The 26433-nt window shown below is 39.2% G+C and overlaps 1 protein-coding gene across 1 annotated transcript in view; it reads right to left on the bottom strand.

The window, feature by feature from the left end:
• Positions 1–2509: 2509 nt before the first annotated feature.
• The window catches only part of asb7.L (ankyrin repeat and SOCS box containing 7 L homeolog), a gene marked incomplete at its 5' end in the record, with an annotated part of 32420 nt that continues 8496 nt past the window's right edge, over positions 2510–26433 (bottom strand). Inside the window, 4 exon segments of the mRNA NM_001095858.1 lie at positions 2510–3250; positions 11681–12286; positions 21134–21392; positions 23579–23673. Coding sequence (NP_001089327.1) covers positions 3111–3250; positions 11681–12286; positions 21134–21344 — 957 coding nt within the window. The 3' untranslated portion in view covers positions 2510–3110.

The following is a 26433-nucleotide window of genomic DNA, read 5'->3' as shown; positions in this document are numbered from 1 at the left end:
AATAATTCACTCTACAATATAAATTTTAATTCCTAACCCAACAGTTGTAATATTAATATGTAGGCACCATCTCAGTTCATTTTGCCTGGTCATGTGCTTTCAGAAAGAGCTAGTGCAGCACTATGGAACTGCTTTCAGGCAGGCTGTTGTTTCTCCTACTCAACGTAACTGAAGGAGTCTCAGTGAGACATGATTTTTTACTATTGAGTGCTGTTCTTAGATCTGCTGTTCATAAGTATGATTGTTTCCCTGCTCAGCAGTTAGGGACCGTCTGACAATTCCTATCCACAGCAGTAAATGAAGGGAGAATTTTACTGCATACAGTCAGGTTTCTTAGAAAAATTGGAGATAGGTTTCTTTTTCATTAAAGAAAGTAAAAATGGGATTTTATTTTTCCTTGTCCTTTTAGAATATTCTGTGCAGTTTGTTCTCCTATATGGGATATTATGGGATTAGAGAGAGTCCAATAAAGGGCAACTAAGCTGGTATGGAAACTAATAAAACCAGTTTATTTTACAAGCCAACCTCATTTTCTGCTTGCTAAATTGCGACGACCCATAAGCTTAGCTTCTTAACAGCTGCTCAGAGCCCACTGAGCATGTGAGTGTTGCAGACACTTTCCAAGATGGTGACCTCCTGTGACAAGTTTGAAGTCCTGGATCATTGCTGCTATTGAGAAGCTGAAACTTTAGGCTGGTGCAATAAGCGCAGTATATAAAATATGGCATTTTTAGCCATATTCATTTTTAGGGTTTACATCTCCTTTAAGGAAACCATATAATTTGGTGCAAAGGTACCTGTAAAACAATAGAACTCTTCCATCATTTTTGAACCACAATTTGGTTGTAGAGCCTTACAGTAATAAGGTTCCAGCTTATACACAGGCATGTGCTGGTGATGATGCTGCTCCAAGCATAGAAACAAAGCCTTAGCTTGTATGAGGGAGACCCAAAATGCCATCTGGGTGTGTGTAACAAGGTAAGTAATGCACTACACATGGTTTGCAGAATGGCTGTTTAATTGAATTTCAGTATATTGTTAGAGCACTATTCTAACACAGGTTACTATTCCTTTAAATATACACAAAGCCCTGTCATTGTTGTTACTGGTATAAAGTGGATCAGTAACTTCTCCACTCTTGCCTAGCAACGTTTTACCCGTATGGTGAGCCACAGTGATATTTTTGGCATTCTACCGCTGTGTGTTAACCCTGCCACTGCCATTACAGTATTTAAACAAGCTATCCATGGATACTTGGGCACTGCAATGTTCTGTAGTATGTTCATTTAGTGGAACAGTTGGAGCACAAGACATTAGTGATGGCAGCAACTTTCCACAATATGCAGGCATAAAGTAGTATATGGTATGTATATATGCAGACCCTGTGGCCCAGTTACTATTTGGGATATACCACAGCCCTGTTCTAATTGTTGGGTAGGCTTAAAGGGGTGGTTCACCTTCAAATTAACTGTTAATATGTTATAGTATGGCTAATTCTAAGCAACTTTCCAAGTGGTCTTCATTACTTTTTTATAGTGTTTGAATTATTTGCATTCTTCTGACTCTTTCCAGCATTCAAATGGCTAGAAATATATCGTTATGGCTACTTTTTATTACTCATCTTTCCATTCAAGCCCTCTCCTATTCATATGATATATAAGTCTCATTAAAATCAGTTCTTGGTTGCTGGGGTAATCTGGACCCTAGCAACAACCATATTGCAGAAAGTGCAAAATGGAGAGCTGCTGAATAAAAAGCTAAATAACTCAAAAAACATACACAATAAAAAAATTAACACCAATTGCAAATGGTCTCAGAGTATCACTTTCTACATCAGTGATCCCCAACCAGTAGCTCGTGAGTAACATGTTGCTCTCCGACCCCTTGGATTTTGCTCCCAGTGGCCTCAAAGCAGGAACTTATTTTTGAATTCCAGGCTTGGAGACAAGTTTTGGTTGTATAAAAACCAGATGTACTGCCAAACAGAGCCTTAATATAAGTTGACAATCCACATAGGGGTTACTAAATGGCCATTCACAGCCCGTATTTGGCACCCCAAGAACATTTTTCATGCTTGTGTTGTTCCCCAACTCCTTTTACGTCTGAATGTTGCTCATGGGTTCTATAGGTTGGGGATCCCTGCTCTACATCATACGAAAAGTTAATTTAAAGGTCAACAACCCCTTTAAGTTGAACAATCAGTTACTTTCTATTTAGCGATAACAGCATATCATTATCACACGGTATATTTGGTTATAGAGAGGTTTATCTCAACATATTCTTACATTATAAAGCACCTACTATGAAGAGACTTCCAATATAGAAGTTTCTTATTCTCAGCGGAGTGTTGGCATGGTAAAGCCAGTGCAGATATTCATAGAATATTTCAAATGGATACCTTCACATTTGGGTTTTCACAGTGAAATGTCATTCCAGGGATAGGAACTGGTAACCGGTCCAAATGTGTTTCTTGCATTCAGGGTTATGGACTGGCAACCACTGGATTATCTCAAATTGTGACTTTTATTATTTATGTATATAAATAAGACACCATAGCACCATACAAATGAAAGAAAAATGAGTCACAGGAGGAGAAACATAAAACTATGTTTAACTGCAAACATAATGCTGATTTAAAAATGCTGGGACCATAGATTGAGGGAAATAAAGAATAAAAAAAGATGTAACCAATTCCTTGGTTCAAGAAATTGATCTATTCTGCTGCATCGATCTGATTAAAAACCAGGTAACAGATGGATTTGTACAAAAACAGCTTGTACAACCTTCAACCTTTGGATTGGAGCTTACTGGGCCACGGTGAGTATTACCCACTAAAAGGGAGTTATTCTGTAGAGACATTGAATGAATGGACCACTAAACCTGAACCAGAAACCGCCCCCACAATTGTTAAGACTTTACTAGCACACAACATAAAAAAGAAAAAAAATCATATTAGAATAAAATGTGTATATCTGCCTTCCGACTCCATCCGATATCAGAAATTGCATAGGATATACTTTGTGCAAGATCGCCTCTCTCTCCCCCCACCCTTACTTCTGGTATATCACAACCATAACGAGTCCAAGTTGCTTCAGCCATTTAAATTGCATTCAGATATCATCGAATTTGTGTTTTAAGTAGTCCTTTATAACCCGGGCAATTGGGAGCTCGTCCAGCAGCTTGAGGTTCTGCAGTCCTATACAGTGGCGAATTTTAATCCGGCATAAATCCTGCAGATATCGGGGCTGCCCTGGGGAAAAATGTAGAGGAATCAGTGTGAGAGAGAGATTTCGTGTAACATAAAAGATCCACATATCAAGTTCAACATTTTTGAGTGATACCTGCCCAACTGCTAGTTATAATCCATTGGAAAGTAGAGAAACACTTCCATAACAGTCCAGACAGAGATAGTTTATTTCCTGTGTGTTTGTTCCAGGCAAGTTTTATGATAAAAAACACTTTAGTAAGTGATAGAGGAGCTCACCGCCAAACTCCCAAATTCACACGCGGGTTCCTGGCTACTCCCAATCGGCAAGCAGTTTTCAAACAATATATAATTCTTTGAGCTCCGGGTCAACCGCACTTCTCAAAATTAGTGGTAAAACTAAGCAGCAGGTCTTAATAAAAATTGGGAAATTAAGTATTAAACAGATAATTAAATAGATAAGATGGGGAGAGTGTGTGTCTTTTCCCAAAGAATGTATAGAATAAATATATAAAAAAAATGAAGAAAAGAAGAAAAAAGTGAAATGCAGTGAAGTGAATGAGAGAATACACACATACACATACCGAGTGTATAAAAAATAAATTAGGAATAAAATGAAATGGAATGAGATATAATAGCACACCTCTTCATTACATACTAAAGTTTAAAGGGGACCAGTCACCCAAAAAATTATTCAAAATCCTATTTTATCACATTAGTCAAGCAAAATTAACTTTAATTAAACTGTATAAATGATTTGAATCTTGTTTCCTTTTGTGCAGAATGCTGTTTGGGTGACCTAATGCAAATAAGTTATGAATTTGCACTTCAGACTAACAAAGTGTTATTTTACTGTAAATCTGTTTATTCTGAGTAAAAACACTTATGGCAGGATTAGTCCAGATTAGCATTATGGGGGTTTATTAAAAGATTCATCAGGAGCAGCAACTCATTCCTGTGCAGTTACAGGGAAATAAGAATGAAATAGATTACAGGAACACTCTACTAGAGAGATTGACTGTTTCCTTTCATGCTGATGACATATTGGGAAATGATTCCATTGAATGTCCACTTACTAATATTGGCAAGTTAGGAGAAGCATAAATCAGCAGTTTGGCATTGCCGGATGTGGTATGTATGTAAGGGTTACTCTTTGCTCCCTGCTTGGAATCCGCACACTAGGACTTAAAATCTCTTGAGAAAGCAAGAAACGCAGATTAAAGGGGCAGTATACCACCTTGTTCAACATGAGGTCAATAAATAGGGTTTGTGATTAACATACTTTTTGCGCATTTAAGAAACAAAAATCTGTGTTTTCGGTTACTTCTTGGGTGAAATGATCAATTGAAACTACCTTCAGTTTCCAGTTTCTCGCGGGAAACTGTGAGAGGAGGAGAAGGCAGTCAATCAGTGCACAGATAAACCCCTGCAAAACTGACTTTTGCTTACCTGTAAACCAGGAACAGTTATAAAGAAAGTAAAGGGGTTGTTTATACGGAGTTCGTTATGTCTATTTAAAAACTGACTCCGTTCTTTAAAGAAGTGTTAAGTGTAAAAACAAAACAATGATCCATTAGTGATGCTTTATAATAAACATGTAATGAAACATTTGACACATTTTGTGTGTTTCTCTAGCCATGTAAAGCAACTCAATGGCCTCTTCATTTCTGCCCCCAGTTCTGGCACAATACAAAGACTAATGTTTCTGATTCTATCTGCTCCGAGCCCCTGCCAAAAAACCAGCATGATGTGACACTAATAAGAGGAAGTAAAATCACACCCTGTGTGTCTGCGACTAATACAATGCAAAACAGCAACAGATTGACATTTGAGTGGATCAGACCATGACAATTTACAAGAATTTATGACCAGTTTGAGGGAACAACAACTATGATCTCAGCCTCTGCAAATTCTGAGCCGCATGAAAATGTTACGTCCTAAACAATTAAGCAGTATAACTAAAAAACAAAAACATCATACTTTTCTTTGTTTTTTTCAAAGGAGTATGATCTACATGGAACACCCTGAGTATCGGTACTAATTGGAACATACAATGAAGTGTCTCAGGAAAAGTGCTGAGTACTGTATGTCACACGGGTACCATATGATGTCTCAGGCCTGTATAGACTCAATTCCTACAAAAAGCTATTTTTCCTTCATGTTTCAATTTAAGTATCACTTTAATCTGCACTAGGTAATTGCTATCACAGTGTGTTACAATGTTTATGATATGGCTACATTTTGGTTACATAGTCTGTAGTCATTCTGTGTAGAGTCCTGCGCGGGTCCATTTTTTGGTACCCGAACCTGACCCGTACCCTGCAACCCGCATTCTTACCCGCTTGGACCCGCTACCCAACCCGCAAGTACCTTATTCGCAACCCTGACCATCAAGAATCAGGAAGTGCTGTCATTGGAAACCGGAAGTGACATGATCAAGTAGACGTGATCAGAAAAAAAAGGAGTAATCAGGAAGTGCTGTCATTGTAAACCGGAAGTAGCCGTGACCAGAAAAAAGGGGTGAATATCGATATTGAGAAGACCCGTGGCCCGACCCGCAGAACCGCTGACCCACGGGTATACCCGCACCTGGAACTTCTAAACGCAACCCGCAGGGTACCGCATGTTTTTGCGGGTAACCCGCGGGTACCCGACCTGCTGCAGGACTTTAATTCTGTGCCATATCTACATTCTTTCAACAACTTTGGACTTTGATTGCTAAGGAAAACAGAAATATGGACTCTTTGAACCAGGGGGCGGGGTGAGAGGCGGGACTGTACCTCTCTTTCACTATATATGTTTGTCACATGTAATACACCAATAGGCTTGTTAAAGGGCCCAGCAGAGGCCCGAAATGTTGCCGCTTTGTTTTGTGAGCTGAATAAACACTGATCACCGAATTAATTGCATCAGCTGTGCTATGTACTATGTAGCCTAACATGGCCAAAAGGGTAAATGTATCCTGTGTTTATGTAGGGCACATCTTACTTTAAAGTGCCATTTAAAGGGGAAGGAAACCTAGTCGGCGCAAACCCCCCACCCCCCTCCCGTTTGTTGCCCACCCTCCCTCCTCCCCCCTGGCCTACCCGTCCCGCTGGGCAAATGCCCCTAACTTGTTACTTACCCTTCTGCGCAGGTCCAGTCCAGGGAGTTCACCGACGTCATATTCTTCCACGCGATCTTCTTCCTGCTTTGAACGGCACATGCGCAGTAGGATCATTTCGCCGGTATGATCTACTGCGCATGCGCGTGACTTTTGGCGCATGCGCAGTAGATCCGTACCGGCGAAATGTTCCTACTGCGCATGCGCCAAAACGCCGGAAGATCGCGTGGAAGAAGATGTCATCTGTGAACTTCCTGGACTGGACCTGCGCAGAAGGGTAAGTAACAAATTAGGGGCATTTGCCCAGCGGGACGGGTAGGCAAGGGGGGAGGAGGGAGGGGGGGTTGCGCCTACTAGGTTTCCTTCCCCTTTAAGCATAGGTTTTAAAACTGAGGTAATTATCACTTGGGGGTGCAAATCAGAAGCCGGAGGGCCCAGCCTGAAAGCCAGTTAGTCTAATAATGCCTACCTTTCTATATATTTCCAAATGCCCAGCCTGAACACCTGCGTGTAATTTGGGGAATACACATTTCTTATTCTAGATATTTTTGTATTAGTGATGCACAGGTCAGAAAACATGAAACGTTCAATAGCATGGTTGGAAAATAACCTGTACCCACCGTAATCAAATCCTTACGGTCTTTTTGTGCCTTTTTATGTGCAGGCCGACACCAGCTGGACCTGCGGGTCGGGCATGTTCGGGCCGACCTCGCACCCCCATTTGAGAGTGACCTTACACTACCGGCCCTCTGACTTTCTTTTTTATAGATGCGCACCTGCCTACCCCTTTTGTGACGTCAATAGCAGGTCGGCGTGGGTCTATAAATGGAAGCCGGAAGTCGGGCTCGGGTGGAGGGAGGGCGTATTAGGGTCGGATGCAGGTTTTACCCGACCTGCACAACTACAGGGGGTGTACAGAGCTGTGGATCAGTTGAGGATTTGGTCAGTAAGGCAGATGTTAAACAGGTATCGCTTGGGGGGGAGGGGGGTAGGGTTGCTGAAGTGCCTAAAAAAAGTGCCTAACTGTTCTCCTTGGGGGGAATGACAGATGGGGTGTTTTTTCACCTCTCGGGTACAGCAGATAGTAAACTGTCCCTTGTTTCCTCTCCTTTAGCGTGAAGTTGCCTGAAGTTTCCTCAAAAGGAAACTTCGGGTTACTTCGGCAAGTAACTGTGCTGTGTATGTTTCCGTAGAGGTGATTATCATGTTTAGCTGCTGGAGAGGAAACAAGGGACGTTTTGTCACCTGCTGTATGAGATTAATCACAGGCAGTAAAACATCCCGTCTGTCATTGCCTTAAATTGGACCTGTCACCCAGGCACAAAAATCTGTATAATAAAAGTCCTTTTCAAATTAAACATGAAATCCAATTTCTTTTTTTTTTATTAAAGCATTCATAGCTGTTGTAAGATCATTTAAAAATCTCAGCTGTCAATCAAATATTGTCTGCCCCTCCTCTATGCCTTAGAGGCGGGGCAGACAATTACTTTCACTTTCCATTCAGCACTTCCTAGATGTCACTGCTCTCCCCACATTCCCCCGTTCTCTTTACCATTTAATTGTGTAACCAGGGCATGGGGATGGACATCAGGTCCCCCATTCTGGTGCATAAACAAGATTCTGAGATGAAACAAGGCTTGTCTTAATAACAGTGTCCACAAAATGGCTCCTGCCTGCTTGCTAGAATGAGGAATTCCCAGACTGCAGAAAACACGATTCGAATAATTTATATTGTGTAATTAAAGTTAATTTTGCTTGACTAATGTGATAAAATAGGATTATGAATAACTTTTTTGGGTGACGGGTCCCCTTTAAAGCCTCTTTTAAAAGTTAGGGGAGTTAAGGGATAAACACTTGCTGTTCTAGCTACTCTTAAACCCTGTTGAATGGCTGCTATAGGAATGTTTTTCCTATTTCTTTTAATCTTGTTATAAGCAGGAGGTGTGACCAACTTTTCGACCTCTATGTGATTTTTACCCAAAAAGTAAGCCTAAGAAAAGATACAATAGGGGTGTATTTATTAACAATGAAAATGGAATGTTGCCTATAGCAACCAATTAGCAATTAGATTTGAACAGTTACCTACACGCTAGATAGCAAAAGCAAGGACCCGGTTACATATGCTTAAAAGTTCTGAGGTCTGGGTAACAAAGAGATTAGGATCGCTCGCTCCCCATTGACTGGAACAGCAATAGTCTAGAACCGCGGGTGCACCTGCATTAGGCAATTGCCGTTAGGAAACGAGGCAGTCAGCACAAAGTTTTTAAGACCTAAAACAAAAATGTCTAAAGCTTCTGGTACAGCTCATTTCACTTAATTGTTGTATTTTCCCCGAGACATGTCGTGTTTGATGTGGAACTTTCCTCTTTGTGGCCCAGGATTTTTCCAGCTCATTTCCAGTCAAGTTAACCTCATAGCTTGGTTGCATTTCAAGATAGGTCTTCGTTTGTATGTGTCCAAACGTCTTTTTATAATAAATTTTCCTTCTCTCTTCTAATACACATTTGTCCATCTGGAAGCACCATATGCTTATGTTTTATACTAAATCATTTCAGCCAATAGTATAGCAAATAAAAGACTAAGAGCAAGTTAAAGGGCGTCCATCATGTACTGACTATGTATGCTGTTCAGCATCTTATTATCCTCCTTTATGTACATGGTGAGGTCACCAAACGAGTGGATCTTTTCCTGAGAGGTGACATTTTACTGATCCAAACGTTTGGGCCAAGGGCTAAACAACTGGATCACAATGCAGAAGAAGCAGGCCGTCGGGGTAAGGACCACATCAATGAGCTGATGTGTTCCTCTCTCCAACCTGCCCGATAGACACTTACCTGAATTTCACCCAAATATTGATCAGGAAGGCCCCTTGATGGGCCCCATACAAGAACCAATAAGCTGCTGACACGTTCTGTCAACAGTTTTTACAGAGCTGTCGGCTCCCCCTATTTTATTGGGAGTCACCTTTAAAAAGGATTAAATATTTGGACTGACATGGTGGGTATCAAAAACTGGTTGGCTGGAAAGAATCTTTCCTCATCATATCCTTCAAATGATCTATATGTGTATATTATATACTCCGCAAGGACAATTTTTATCTTAAAGGGGAACTAATGTGAAAATGAAAAAATAATCAAGTTTATCTTCACTATCTCTCTCTCAGCATCTGTTTCTCTTCATTCTCTCTTCATGCAGGAGTTTGAGTGTCAGATATTCATTGACAGTTAGATCTAATACATCTTAAAAGGGGGGCTCCTTTTGCCTAGAAGATGTATTAGAGCTCACCAGAAATCACCAGACATCATCTCTCTATACATGCAAAATTTGTGCAAAAGGCAGTTATTTTATTAGCTTTTGTTTGTACTGGAATCAGTTATTTGAATGAACTCTAATACATCTGCTAGGAAAGGGAGCCCCCTTTCTGACATCTGACACCCAACTGCTGCAAGAAAACAGAATGAAGAGAAACAGATGCTGAGAGAGGGATAGTGAACATAAACTTGATTATTTCAGAAACAGTACAGAATTTTTAATTGATTGTATTTAGAAAGTGGATGCTTATATAAAATTATAATTTTCGAGATAGTTCCCCTTTAAAGAAATTTTCTTTGAAAAAAATAAAACCGCAAAATCAACATTTACAGAAGTAGCCTGTAGGCTTGTTCAGTATGGAGTGGAATGAAAGGATGGCTGCAAATGAGAAATTCGTTTACAGAAAGTAAAGAAAACAGCTGCACTCATGGAAACAGATGAATTCATATTTGTTATGCAGAGTCAATTAGATGGGCCTCGTTGTTCTGTGCCGTTCACAACACTTCCAAAATGTTTATCATGATGCAAACACCCCACTCCCCTTCTTCAAAGAAAACTAATTTCAATAGTGAGCACTCGATCTTCATGTCTGTAAAGGTATGGGCCGTGCTAATAATCAAAGAAGATTTATATGCTCTCGGCTCTCGCTAAAGGAAACTTATGAAAGTTTAGAGCAGGAAAACTTGCTCCTTTGAACAGTTCTGGCATCCCGAAAACCCTGTGATGTTCTTCATTTAATGACTAGCACAATAATAAAATCAGTAGAACAGCACATTAACCCATTCACAGAAGAGGAGTTCGGTATTATTTAGGCCTTTGTTTATAAGAATATCCCATGTAACCCTTGGGTACAAAGATTTAATAGCAAATGAAATGCTTGACCTAAACATTCTAAAAATGATCATTGCATTGAAAAATTATACTTTTCCCTGAAAATCACGCTAGCGAGGCTTTGGCTTTATTACTTTACCCTTATTCTTTTAAGGCCTACTTAAGTTTTAAGAAGCTATTCTGATAGGTAACTCCAGTTACAGTCCTGTGGCAGGTCAGATATCCAGAAAATATCTGCAAAGTGGTGAGAATATCATCCATGTCTTAACCATGCGGGTGATTTGTGGATGCCCTTTAAGTACAGGTGGGTGAATTGTATGCACACATTAAGGATGTGAACGCGAAGCTCACCCGCGTGTAAGTAGCGTCTCTCTCTCTGTTCAGTTGCTGCTCTCACGGGAATCCGGTACTCCAATCCGGAACTTGCTGCACATCACACCTCGGCGCCGACCAAGAACATGCAACGGAGTCGCTTCTTTGTTTAATATCAATACGGCTTTGTTTGAACACACCAAGTGATTCACAGTGGCAGTGGGTGAGTGATAAAACTAATGCGTTTCATGCCAACTACCTTGGCACTTCCTCAGAGCCTCTCACTTAGTTTTATCACTCACCCACGACCACTGTGAACCACTTGTTGTGTTCAACTAAAGCCGTATTGATTTTAAACAAAGTGAATCACTTGGTGTGTTCAAATAAAGCCGTATTGATAGTAAACAAAGTAGCGACTCCTATGGATGTTCTTGGTTAGCGCCAAGGTATGGGTGAATTGTAGGCAGCCATTTAAGGAGAACAAAAAGTCACAAAAAAAAAAAGAATAGTAGGAAGTCACTTCAGGTTTCTGTGACATCACTTCCAGTTTCCATGGCACTTGCGTCGGGGGGCAAGTCGGGTTAAATATAATGGAGACACAAATGCGGGCAAGTGGGTGTGGGTTGGGGGTAAACAGTTATGGGTGGGTGCGGGTCTGTTTCTCAGAATTTACCACAGTCTGATTGCCACACTGATTTCTATAGCCTCACACATATACATTGAGACTTCAAAAAACTGGATACAGGGACCAGGGATTTAAAGACTTTGCTGATTCCCTATTTCAAGTTTTTGAAGCTTCAATAGTTTATTGTTTGAACCTGACACAGTGTCCAACACACAAAGTGGACTCCTGAATTATTCAGTTCAGAATATACATTACTACATGAATGGCTTACGAGTAAACACAGTTTACCTACTTCTTGCTTCCTGTAGGAAATCCAAGCAAGGACGGCTAGTTCCAGAGACACTTAATGATACAGCCAGTGGGGTCTGGCCTTCGTAATTTCTAGTGGTCGTGTCTGCACCATAATTGTACAACATTCTCGCACAAAGAACATCATCTCTCAGGGCTGACAGATGGAGGGGGGTCTGTCCATCCTCCAATCTGCCTAAGTTCGTGTCGGCCCCCCTCTGCAGGAACATACGGCAGTAGGAGTGATTGCTTTTAATAACAGCATAGCGCAGCAAGAACCCGTTTTGGATATCAATATTGGCATTGTGGTCCAGGAGAATCTTGACGCAGCTTGAACGTTCCCGGATTATGGCAAGTTGCAGAGGAGTTGTGCCTTTGTCGCTCAGGGGATCAACCTCAGCTTTGAACTCAAGTAGCAGCTTAACGAAAGAGTCCCTGCCATAGTGGGCAGCCACGTGCAATGGCGTCCAACCATCATTGCTCTTGGCATTTATTATATCACTGCGGTAATCCGATTCAAGCATGAGGCGGGCTATCCGCGCTCGTCCGTGCATAGCGGCATAATGCAGTGCTGTGAAACCACCAATCAAATCTTTTACTGTGGGGTCGGCTGAAAAAAAAGAAAAACTGTAAAATTTCAATTTCATGTAAAAAAAAAAAAAGTCAGAACAGCTTACAAGAAAAGTCATAATGGCTTTTCTGGATTTCAAATAAATGTTGGTAAACGGTTATATCTTCTTACTTATCCTGTCAGGTCAGGATTTCAGAATTGCTATTCAGAGAACCATTGTGTAATTTTCCTCTGCTTAGAAAATAAAGTTAGTGAGCAGAGAAAAGGCATTTGACTTTCCACATCAGTTTTCAGCTGATTAACATCAAAAGACATTCCTTTTCTCCCAAAATTAACAGCAGATGGCACTGTTGTTTCCAAGTTATATTAGTACAGGTATGGGATCAGTTACCTGAAAACCCATTATCCAGAAAGCTCCAAATTCAGGGAAGGCCATCTGCCATAGACTTCCTATTGATCAAATAATTACCATTTTTAAAAACAATTTGAATTTCTCTGTAAAAATAAAACAGTACCTAACTATGATTTAATAATCCTTACTGGTGAATGATTTTTAGTAGCCCAAGTATGGTTATTCAAATTACAGAAAGCTCCCTTATTCAGAAAACTCTAGGCTCTGAGCATTCTGTATAACAAGTACTGTACCTGTAATTTAAAACTGATAACACTTGAAATAAAAAAAAATTGTAAATTGCAAAAGTGTTGCAAAAAAAATACATTAATTTGTTTTCAGGTTACTTCAATAATTCCTGATTGCGTCCATTTGGTTGAAGATGTCCGGGCCTAAAGATAATATCTTTTTGGTGGGTTGAGGATGTCCTATGGAGTCTAAACATTATCAAATGTATCCACTAAATTATGGTATGGTAGAAAAATGCCAAATATTCCACCTTTTCAGGATTTTGAAAGTGTGCTTGGAGTCATCATCATGCTGGAAGACCAATTGCCTGCCACCTGACATATAAACAAAGCTTTAATCAGTCAAGAGCATCAATTCTCAATCCTAAACGATTATTGCTCATAGATTAAGGATATTGAGTAGTGATGTAAGGGCTTCTGCACGGCTTCTACATGTTCAGGCCGCTTTCTGCCCCACTTCTGCCTCTATGTGCCTCGATTTATATAACTCGCGCAGGCCCTTTTGTGATGTCATAGCAGGGCGTGCGCAGGTATATAAAGAGGGGAACGTGCCGGGTTAGGGTCGGGTGAAGGAGCAGGGGGTTAGGATTGGGTGCAGTTCCTAATAGGGAGCTGTTGGCGCTCTTCCCACTTGGAGCAATCGTTCAACTGAAAGGGCTTCAGAAAGGATTGTGCTGGGGGGTTTCATGATAAACGCCAAGGCCAGTAGTCCTCTCAGTACAACTTTCATCTATTTGATGGTGTAATTCTTTTAAAACACTCCATAGAGAACTAAACCCTGTACCAAAAAGCCCCTCAACTGCCTGGCATTGCCACCCCTCTCCCTATACGCACAGTGCATTAGTTAAAAAAAACGACCCTAAAATGCAGAGCAGTGCAGCGAAGCTTCAGGGAAAAACCGTTAACCACTTCGTATTCTTCCGGGAATCATCGCTGATTTGAGCCTGCGCAGTTGAAGCGGATTCCTGACTTGGCCCAACTGTGCATACTCCCACAGGTTTTGTGTCGACAGAATACGTAGAGGATGATGGTGCCCTGGAACTCCGCTGCGCTGCTCTGCATTTTAGGGTCAAATTTGTTTTAAGTTTTTTTTTTTTTTTTTTTGCAATGCCCAGTGCGGGGAGGGAGAGGGGGCAATGGCAGGCAGTTAAGGGGGGCTTTTTTGGTACAGAGGGTTTAGTTCTCCTTTAATGGCACTCTGCATCTTGGTGCCAGCCCAAAATTCTTTATTTAAAGGGGTGGTTTAAGTTTAAAGTCGAACTATCACGAAAATGAAAATTTAATATAAGCCTCCTCATACTGAAGTAAGACATTTTCTAAATACATTCAATTAAAAATTCGGCATTGTTTCTAAAATAATCAAGTTTATATTCACTATCCCTCTCTCAGCATCTGTTTCTCTTCATTCATGCAGAAGTTGGGTGTCAGATGAATGATCCAATTTATCTTATAGAGGGGGGCTCCCTTTCCTATCAGATGTATTCTCCAGTACAAACAAAATAACCACCTTTTGCGCAAATCCTGCATGTAGAGAGACAGGATTTCAGGTGATTTTAATAGAGTGAGCGTTAATACACCTTCTAGGCAAAAGAAGCCCCCCTATAAGATATATGGGATCATTCATCTGACGCCTTACTCCTGTCAGAAGACAGGATGAAGAGAAACAGATGCTGAGAGAGGGCTAGTGAAGTTAAACTTTATTATTTCAGAAACAGTACCGAATATTTAATTGATTGTATATACAATTTCTTATTTCAGTATGCTGAAGCTTATATTAAATTTTCATGATAGTTCCCCTTTCAACCAATTTTAAACTACTGACATTTTTCTTGCCTCATTAAATACAATTTTAAGGCACCTGCCTGTTACAGCAATTAGAATGATGAAGGTGATTAACAGAGGATATCATCATAAATTCATCCTTTAAAGGAACAGTTCAGTGTAAAAACAAAAACTAGGTAACTAGATAGACTGAGCAAAATAAAATATATAGTTAGTTAGCCAAAATTTAATGTATAAAGGCTGGATTGACTGGATGTCTAACACAATAGCCAGATCACTACTTCCTTTTTTTCAGCTTTCTAACTCTGAGTTAGTCAGCGACTTGAAGGGGGGCCACAAGGGACATAACTGTTCAGTGAGTTTGCAATTGATCCTTAGCATTCAGCTCAGATTCAAAAGCCCATGTGCCCCACCTCAATTCACTGATTGGTTACTGCCTGGTAAACAATCAGTGGAAACCAAGGAAGCTGCAAAGTAGGAAGTAGTGTTCTGGCTGTTATGTTAGACATCCAGTCATTCCTACATTACATTTTTGGCTAACTATAAAAGAAACAATTTTTTATTTTGCATGGGCTATGTGTTTAGCCAGTTTTTATTTTCATACTGAACAATTCATTTAATGAAGCCAGTTTCTACATACATGGGCATAGTGTTTATATGTAGGGTGGGATTTCTATACACGAGTCCCTACGCTAGGCTGCTAGCAAACACTCTACCTCAACCACCACTGCTTGCAACCCCAAACCACCATCCTTTTCCATCTTGCATTAGCAAAACGCAAGCTACACACATACACGCAAGCTATACACACACACACGAATGGCAGCAAATGTATTAACCTCATTTCATAAGCAGAGCAAAATAACAGGAGGTTCATTTTGTTAGGAAATGATTTTTAAAGGGGTTGTTGACCTTTAAATTAACTTTCAGTACGATGTAGAGAGTGATAATCAGACAATTTGCAATTGGTTTTAATTTATTATTTGTGGTTTTTCAGTTATTTAGCTTTCTATACAGAAGCTCTCCAGTATGTAATTTCGGCAATCTGGTTGCTACGGTCAAAATTACCCTAGCAACCATGCACTGACTTGAATACAAGCCTGGATTATGAATAGGAGAGGACCTGAATAATAAAAAGTAATAACACAATAACTTTGTAGCATTTCAGAGCATTTCTTTTTTAGATGTGGTCAGAGACACCCCTTTGAAAGAGTAAGTAGAACATGGCAAATAATGCAAAAACTATAAAAAATAAATAAATAATGAAGACCAAATGAAAATTTGCTTAGAATAAGCCATTCTGTATCATACTGAACTTTAACTAAAAGGTGAACCACCCCTTTTACAAGAAGATGGTAAATCATAAAATGAATTATAGAGGTACAACATTGATCTATTATCCAGAATGCTTGGGACCTGGGGTTTACTGGATAAGGGATCTTTAATTAATTTGGATCTCCATAAATTAAGTATGCTAAAATCATTTAAACAATAAATAAACCCAATAGGATTGTGTTGCCATAGATTTACGCAGGTAAATTTGGAACAAGTACTATGCCCTGTTTTATGACTACAGAAAAAAAGGAAATATTTTCTAATAATGCAGCCTAAGGGACACAACCTTCTCGTAATTAGGAGCTTTCTGGATAACGGGTTTCTGAATAAGGGATTCTATATCAGTTTCAAAGACTGCTAATACAGTGAAACCTCAATATTACATTCCTAATTTTAAGGGTTCCCTCATTTTACACCATATGTCTGTGGTCCCATCAATATAATGCATTTCCCTCATTTTACATTTTCCCAGATTTTTACACATTTTACATGTAAACATCTACCGTATCTTGAAAACAAGAAAAAAAGAATGTACATTGCAAGAATGCTTAGGAGGGCTCTCTGAGAAATTTACATGAACTGTAAATGTTTTAATGTTTGGTATTCAAAAAAAAGGAAAAGAAAGAAAATGTATTATGTATGTACATGTTTACGGATATGGTGCAGAGAATTTGGGATCACAGTTGATATTCCCTTGTATCTAAGCTTGAGTCCAGTGGAACTATAGTGTCTAACTGGATGTTATACAAGATATTTGTGAGACTAGAACTGTAGAAGATAAAATATTCTAGTATAAGAGTTAATGAACAGGGGCTTTGTACCCCGACATGACTCCCTCGCATCTCCACATTTTCTCTCCATTGCTTTCATTTTCTTCTGTAAGAGAAAGCATGTGTAGGAACATCTGCCGATCAGCGGATTTCCTGTGGTCTGGCACGAGGGGCGTAAGGATTTTAAGCATGCTCCTCTGAGGCCCGTCGCATTTCCAAGCAACAAATCATATATTAAGGGCCTCTTAGAACATTCTGTTTTATTTACAGGGAACACCCCCAATCCGTTTGTTGGAGAGAAATGGATAGCAAACAGCTAAAGCTGCCCTCTCATATCTACAACTCTTGTTTTTCTCCAATTGTTAAACTCTCTTTTGTTAAAGGGTAACAAACTTTACAGAAACATCTTAGCAGCAGGTAAAATAGACAGGTCCTACCTCTGGTCCTAATTAGGATTAAAGCTACAGGTTATTCTAGCCATCTGTGGCTAAATTAGACTGGTAACACGTGGACAGATACTTGTGTTAAGGTGGCCATAGACGCACAGATAATATTGTACGAAACAAATTTTTGTCCGATATTCATTGCGTGTATGGTAGAAAAAGAGCCGACCGATATCGGCAGAAGACTTGGATATCGGTCAGCTCGTCGATTGGGCTGGACGCAAAATTTTGATCGGATGCCTTTGAAGGGACCCAAACATCGCCCATTGTTAGTGCTGAATCGTCAGATACAGGTAGAATTCTATTGTTTCTTCCCGTATCTCTACCTGTATATCAGACGATTCAGCTCTACACGTGTGTATTGAAACGAACGATCTTTCTTGGCAAGATCTTTTCCAAGAAAGATCGTAATTGTTACGTCTATGGCCACCTTTACATTATGAGGTATCAAACAATTTTAATGGTATGTGTATCCAAGGAACAATCAGACATGCCGTACAATGGATATCACTATGTTGGGTGGCCAGCTAGCTGTCTAATCTCTTATATGAATATTTATGTTTTCAAGTTATAAATCTTTATGTTAAGGTATTATCATTCTACAGCTCAAGCTACTACTACTGTTTCTTTTTGGTTATATGATATTTATCAAAGGGTAAATATATTTACTAAAGGGGTGGTTCACCTTTAAAGTAACTTTTAGTATGTTATAAAATGACCAATTGTAAGCAAATTTTCAATTGGTTTTCATTATTTTATTTTTTTATAGTTGTATAGTAATTTGCCTTTTTCTTCTGACTCTTTACAGCTTTCAAATGGGCGTCGCTGACCCCTTCTAAAAAGTGAATGCTCTGTAAGGCTACAAATGTATTGTTATTGCTAATTTTTATTACTCATCTTTCCATTCAGGCCTCTAGTATTTATTTTACAGCCTCTTATTTAAATCAATCCATGGTGGCAAGGGTAATTTGGACTAGCTACCAGATTGTTTAAAATGCAAATTGAAAAGCTGCTGAATAAAAAGCTAAATAAATCAAAAAACACAAATAATAAATGGTCTCAAAATATCAATCTCTACATCATACTAAAAGTTATCTCAAAGGTGAACAACTGCTTTAAAGGGGAAATTCACCTTAACATAAAATTTTAGTGGTGTAACTATAGAGGAAGGAGACTATGCTGTCACAGGGGAGCCGGGAAGCTTGGATTGCGGGGTCAGTTACCTCTGTAGTTATAGAAATCCCCCCTCCCCAGACACTTTCCTAACTAAAAGTGAACAGGCAGCTTGGCCCCTCTGAAGATAGTTTTGGCAGGGGCCTGGCATGGGGTAGTTTTGGCACCGTTTTGTTGGTTTTGATTCTGTATTTTGTAGTTATTGCAAAAATGGAAAAGGCATTTCAAGGCTAACTACTTCATAGGTATGAATTTTGCAAGTTGCTGTGTGTCCTTTAAAAGGGTAGGTCTAGAAGCTGTGCTCAATCCCAGTCAAAAAAAAAAAAAAAAAAAAAACCTATGAAATTGCAGACCATACAAGTTATAAAAGGAATATGCTGCCATCTACTGGTGTAAAGCCAAAATGGAGAGCAAGTTTAGGCCTCCTATAGGTCTAGTTCTAATCCTATCATGATGCACACATTATTGTATTGCAATAATACAGAATTTGATTTTGAAGGGAACAAAATACAACGCAAGAAGCAAATACCATAATAATCAATGAAAATATGTTATTTCCAGAATAAGCAACAACTCTGCCACAGTGAGACACATCTCATGAAGTAGCTGCACAAAGGTTCAGAAATGACAGTCTAGTAAAGCATAAACTACAATACAACTATAAACTAGGTAGGAATTATTTGAGCAAAAAGGCTGGAGAGTTCATTCTTTTTTTAGCCTTAGCTATTATGTAATGTAATGTCATTGACAAATAAATCCAAAGGTAGAATCAACAAGAAGCGGTCTTAAAAGGAGCTAAATGCATTAATGTAGAAGACACTGTCTTCCACATTCTAATAGAGCTGTAGGGCACACATTCCCACAGTAGATAACTATAATACAAGTTTTACATAGTTACATAGTTAAATTGGGTTGAAAAAAAGACAAAGTCCATCAAGTTCAACCCCTCCAAATGAAAACCCAGCATCCATACACACATCCCTCCCTACTTTTAATTAAATTCTAGAACCAGAAGTGGAGATAAAAAGAGTTAAAGGGGATGTTCACCTTTAAATTAACTAACTATGATGCAGAGTGATATTGTGAGAAAATTTGCTATTCTTTTAAAAAAAATGGGGTCCCCATCTGAGAGTTGGAAAGAGTCAGAAGGCAAATAATTCAAAACCATAAAAAAGAAAAAATGAAGGCCAGTTGAAAAGTTGCTTATAATTAGCCAATCTATAACATACTAAAAGTTAACTAATAGGTGAACCACCCCTTTAAACTGACCCAGCCATTAGCACAGGGCTATGATACATCCCAAGTAGTTGTAACTGGTCCACAGGGTCTGTGCCTGGCTCTGGTCCATTTATATGATAACAAGCTCTCATATAAAACGTTGCTGCCAATGAAGTTGCAGACATATCTAATAATTGTAAATAAAATTATTTAAACTTTTAATGCTTCTAGCCCTTTAAAGGGGGTTGTTCACCTTTGAGATAACATTTGGTATGAAGTAGAGTGATATTGTGACACAATCTGCAATTTGTTTTCATTCTTGAAGGCTTTTTGTTATTCAGCAGTTCTTCAATTTGCATCTTAAAGTTAAATTAACCTAGCAACCATGCATTGAATAGAAGAGGGCCTGAATAGAAGGATCAGTAATAAAAAGTAACAATAGCAATACCTTTGTAGCCTTAAGGTGGCCATAGACACACAGATCCGATCGTAGGAATCGAGGATTCGTACGATTTTCAGATCGTGTGTGGCATGTGCTGACATCTTTCGTCCGGCGGAGATCGGTCGTTTGGTCGATCGGTCAGGTTTGATTTTGACCCCACCAATCCCGCCGGAGCCCATGGCACATCATGATCTGATCGTTTGGCCATACGGCCAAACAATCAGATTACCCCCGATATAGCCATGCCTGTTAATGGCATATCAGGGAAAGATCCACTCGTTTGGCCACCTTAACAGAGCATTTGTTTTTTAGAAGGTAGACAGTGACGCCCATTTGAAAGCTGCAAAGAGTCAGAAGAAAAAGGCAGATAACTATAAAAAATAAATGATGAAAACCAATTGAAAAGTTGCTTAGAATTGGCCGTTCTATAACATAATAAAAGTTACCTTATAGGTGAACCACCCCTTTAATATTTTCATAGAACAAACTCTACTGTAAAAGGTGGTACCATTAAAGGGGGATCGGTCATCCGAAGAAATAACTCAGAATTCTTTTCTACTGTGTTGTCAAGCAAAATAAATGTAACTTACGCTACATAAATTATTTATATTTTGTTAACTTCAGTCTTGGAATTACACAGTCGCAGCAAGCAGGAAGGTGCCATATTGTGGACACTATTATTAAGGCAAGCTTTGCATCATCTCAAAATCTTGTTTGTATGCCAGAACAGGGGACCTGATGTACATGCCCATACAGAAGCTACACAATTATAGGCAGTGAAGTGGGAGGGGGAATGTGAAAGTGCTGTGGCGTCTAGGAAGTATTGAATGGAAAATTAAAGGGATTGTCTGCCCCGTCTCTATGCCTAAGGCATAAAGGCAGGGCAGGCTATATATGATTGACAGCTGAGATTTTTAAACATCTTTATAATGGGTATGGAAGTGTTAATGAAAAAAGAATTTGGGTTTTATGTGAAATTTGAAAAGGACGTTTATTATAATATATATATTATATATTGTTTGGGCGACAGGTCCCCTTTAATAGCAGACATCTCATTAATAGTAAGCAAACATTTGCACTCTACCTCCATGCTCTAAGAAAACCCGTACGCATCTCTCTTTCCCCCGAGCAGCAGAGAAGTGTAGTAAAGTCCACCCGTTGGCATCACGTCCATTAGGGGAGTATCCCTGCTCCAGCATTGTGCGTACAGTGTGTACATCTCCTGCAGCCACAGCAGCCTGGATACGCAGCTCCTCCTGTAACTCAGGATTCCTGCGGCAGTGATGGTGTAACATCCTTCCACTCTTCTATACCTCAACATAGATTCCAGGGTTCAGCACCACCTGTAGCAACACATAATAAATACATAGTACCATTAAGCACAATTCTCAATGGTTCATGTCCAGAGCAGCTTCAAACCAAGCCATTCACTACTATACATATTCATTTTATGTAACAATGCCCAAACATAAACCTTATATCACATATATTAGGTATGCACATTCAAAAAAGTATACAAACAAATGGATAGAAAATAATCTCTTTATATATTTCATGACAATAAAACACACATCAATCAAAATTGTAACTTATCAAAGCAATATAAACACAACAAAACAGTCAGTTATATATACATACCACTCAGTTATATGTTTGAGGCAAAAAAGGAAGAACAACAAGGAGCTGATACACTTGGCAGTAATGAGAATACCCCATATTAATTTTATGTAACACTGCCCTAAGTTAGATGGTATTTTCAAAACATAAACCTTTCCAGAGTTCTCTGGCTATCTTTTGTCATGATGTCAATGGCACAACAATAAAAGCAGCAGATCTTGCAAAGGGGCCCCAGTGGAAACCCAAATCACCACCCTCCACCCCCAGCAGGCCATTAGTGCACCAGGTAGGTACGCTTTTGTGCCAAAATGGACAGACCGACTCCACTGCTAAGAATCACGGATTCATTTGCTTCCCTGCTGGCTCAAAAACCTTGGCAGAGAATGCACTGTGTGCCTTTAGCCTTTTAGAGGAGACAAATGCAAAAATGTTTACAGACGTATGTCACTATAAAATAAAAGGCTTCCATGAAGGCATGCACTCCTCTTACATATATAAAAACAGTGTGTTAAACCAGTTAAATCTATTTTTAGTTGGTAGATAAGATTCTGTTACATAAAATAAATTGATCAGATGGGAAATGTAAGTGTTGGGTTTACACTTTGCAGCAGCAGGTGTGGAGCTCAGATTAAGCTGTTGCCTTTAGAAATTCCTTGGTGGTCAGAACTCTAGTTACCAGGATTCTTTCCAGGGGAATTCAGCAAAGCTTAACATGGCACAATCTCAACATGTCATTCAGTAGGCAATTATTAAAAAAAGTCTATGAACAGCCTAAAAGTATATGATCAGTATATTTTCCAAACATATCCACTAAAATGCAGTGGATGTTTAATACATGTTTTACAAATAGTCATTATAATTTTCTTAGCAGTTCTTTGTATATTTAAAGCAACAATAACCCCAAAAAATGAAATTGTTTAAAAGTAATGGATATATCATTTTCTGTTGGGCTGCACTGATAAAACCGGTGTGTTTGCTTTAGAAACACTACTATAGTTCATATAAAGAAGTGTAGCAATGGCAGAAATTGAAAAAAGGCTATATGGCACAGGTTATAACAGATACCACCATTATGTTCTACAGAGCATATCTGCTGTGTAACCTGAGCCTTTTCTACTTTGAATGGCTGCCCCCATTGCTACACAGCAGCTTTTTTTTTTTTTTTTAATATAAATAAGCTGTTGTTCTTAATAAATACACCAGAATTACCAGTGCAGGGCAACGCTGCATTATATTTTTATTACTTTTAGGGTCAGGGCACACAGGCAGATCCAGGGAGATTAGTCGCCCGGTGACAAATCTCCTCTTCTTCGAGGCGACTAATCTCCTGAACTGCCTCCCCGCTGACTAAAATGCAAATCGCCGGCTGGATGGCACTTGGCACAATTCGTTTTCCAAAGTCGCCTCACAAGCCCTGAACCTTAAACACTTATTTTTTGATTTTACTGTTCCTTTCACAATTAATTCTGTAACCCACCATTTTTCTTCTGGCTGCAAACAACACACTCATGCTGTGAGTCACTAATCCATTTCACCCAGTCTAATTGGCTGTTTCCAGCATGAGACTGTAATCTGCAATGCATTGTAGCATGGCTGAGCTGTGTTGTGTTGTGCAGTAGTAAAAGTTAAGGAAGCAAACTAATAACCACTTATTTCTATAAAATATATAATAATAACACCTATAATAATTCAACCTAATCACAGTGAGATGGTGAAATAAAAATGTGGTATTCATGTAATTTGGAGTGCTGCTTCTTTATTTAGATGTACGAGATTAATTGACTGAGTACCCAAGCCAATTAATGCTGGTTAGATTGCGGACTTCAACACTATAAATATAAAAGCAACTTTTGTGATTCACAGCCAACCACAAAGCTGCAGGTAAGAACAAATGAAGGAAGTGTTATTATACCTTGCTGGGAATTTTCACAATTCTCTGGTGATCCTTAGATCAGCTTCCTTCATTGCAAAAGGGCACTTCATGTCTCGGGAAAACGCCTTCACCTGCTTAAAAAATAAAATAAGAAATTACCATAAGTGTTTAGCGGAAACAATACAACTACATATTGTTGGAAACCTACAAATAAATAAGATTTAAAGGGAAAGCATAAATAAAATATAAAACAAGACATGGCAGCGCACTCTTTAAATCTTGTATTGGCTATCCTTTTCCTTGTATGGAAATCTGAATGTTATACATATATGACATTTTTTGTGCGGCAGTAAAGCTGGCCATTCGTACAATTGTGTATCGTAATCGGATCGTTCAGCCATACGGCCAAACGTTCAGATTACCCCTGATATAGCCATGCTCGTTAATCGCATATCGGGGAGAGATCCACTCGTTTGGTGATGTCGCCAAACAAGTGGATCTTTGCGTCTATGGCCACCTTAAAGGGATACTGTCATGGGAAAAATGAATCAGTTAATAGTGCTGCTCCAGCAGAATTCTGCACTGAAATCCATTTTTCAAAAGAGCAAACAGATTTTTTTATATTCAACTTTGAAATCTGACATGGGGCTAGACATATTGTCAATTTCCGAGGTGCCCCAAGTCATGTGACTTGTGCTCTGATAAACTTCAATCACACTTTACTGATGTAGTGCAAGTTAGTGATATCAACCCCTCCCTTTTTCCCCCCAGCAGTCAAACAAAAGAACAATGGGAAGGTAACCAGATAACAGCTCCCTAACACAAGATAACAGCTGCCTGGTAGACAGCACTCAATAATAAAAACCCATGTCCCACTGAGACACATTCAGTTACATTGAGAAGGAAAAACAGCAGCCTGCCAGAAAGCATTTCTCTCCTAAATTGCAGTCACAAGTCACATGACTGGAGGCAGCTGGGAAATTGACAAAATGTATAGCCCCATGTCAGATTTCAAAATTGGATATAAAAAAAGTCTGTTTGCTCTTTTGAGAAATGGATTTCAGTGCAGAATTCTGCTGGAGTAGCACTATTAACTGATTCATTTTGAAAAAAACATGTTTTCCGATGACAGGATCCCTTTAAGAAAGCCTCCATGATATCACAACAGACATTCAAGACAGATAATAGTGATTGGCTGCAACAATATAAAGCTCAGGAAACCTTTACTCATCTGAGATTTTTTTTACCATCACACTGCTCATGCAGACACTACCTGTATAAGTCACTGGTGCAAATATGAATTACTTAATATATTCTGATGGATATTAGTCTTAAAGGAAATGGTGTTTTTGCTTTGTCTAATGTGTAATAGCATGCTTTACATAACTTGACAAACTTAAAGGAAAACTATACCCCCCAAACAATGTAGGTCTCTATTAAAAGACACTGAGTAAAATAGCTCACGTGTAAAACCCTGCTTCATGTAAATGAACCATTATCATAATAATATACTTTTTTAGTAGTATGCGCCATTGGGTAATCATAAATAGAAAATTGCCATTTTAAAAAATAAGGGCCGCCCCCTGAGATCGTAAGATTCACTGTGCACACATACAAACCACATGTAAGGTCACATGAGCCAATTAACAGAGAGTACTGCCTTTTGCTTCCTCACTTCTTCCTGTTACAGTTAGTGTTGTAGTATTTCTGGTCAGGTGATCTCTGAGGCAGCACAGATAGAGTCACGAAATGGCGGTTCAAGGCAAGAGATGTAAAAGGGCAAGATTTATGTAAATATATATTCCAGTTTGGTAAGATTCTTTAATATGTCATTCAATTTGATATAAACTATCTGTTGCTTAAGTATTCATTTTGGGGGTATAGTTTTCCTTTAATTTATCACTATGATAACAAATCAGTACCATGTGATATAAATCAGAGATTTATCACGGCATAGGTAAAGGCTATTGTGGAATATATGTTAAACAGCTGCAACTGCCACCACAAACTGCAGTTAGGTAAGTCACACCTGTATTTCATGTGTGCTACAGTGATCATTTTCTATAACAGAAGCAGATTAGCAAATTGTTGGCAACAGCAACAACATTTTCCTTATGTAAAGTTGAGGTGAAATTTTTTTTTTTAGAAAGGTGTTTTCCATCTGAATCACCCTTCCTGTAAAACACAGCAGACTATTACCTACTTGTTTTTATTTGAGTTCCTTTGAGTACAAAATACAGTGTTTACACAGAGTTTACTGAATGTTGTACAGTGATGGGACCTGTTATCCAGAATGCTTGGGACCTGGGGTTTTCTGGATAAGGGGTCTTTCTGCAATTTGGATGACCAAAATTAAGTAAATTGCAAAGAAACAATTTAAACTTTAAAGAGGTTGTTCACCTTCAAACAACTAGTTGTTGTCAGATAGATCACCAGAAATAACTTTTTCCAATTACTTTCTATTTTCTATGTGTCACGGTTTTCTAATATTGAAGTGTAAAGTGTCATTTTTCACCTTCTAAAGAAGCTCTGGGGGGTGTAAACTGTTCTAAATTGATACATTTAGTTGATACATTTCTTAACTTTGTCCCTGCTGAGAAGAATCTCTGGGTATCATTACAGGCAGCTGTTAGAATTGATACAATAGTTGCTAATACTCCCGAGATGCTTCTGAGAAATGTATCACACGGGCAGATTCGGGGGGGTTTTAGTCGTCAGACGACAAATCTCCTAGATCAGCCTTCCCTTGCCTTCCGCCTGGGGGCAGGTGCTTAGTTTTCCGAAGTCGCCTGTAATTGCGTCATGAGGAAACTTCGGGCGACTTTGGAAAACGAATCGATCCGTGTGCCTGCCCCCAGGTGATTTACATTTTAGCCGGCGGAAGGCAGATAGGG

This window comes from Xenopus laevis, chromosome 3L, assembly GCF_017654675.1.
Source record: "Xenopus laevis strain J_2021 chromosome 3L, Xenopus_laevis_v10.1, whole genome shotgun sequence".
NCBI classification, from domain to species: Eukaryota; Metazoa; Chordata; class Amphibia; order Anura; family Pipidae; genus Xenopus; species Xenopus laevis.
The sequence above is the reverse complement of the archived record's forward strand: the minus strand, read 5'-3'. Positions and strand labels throughout refer to the sequence as shown.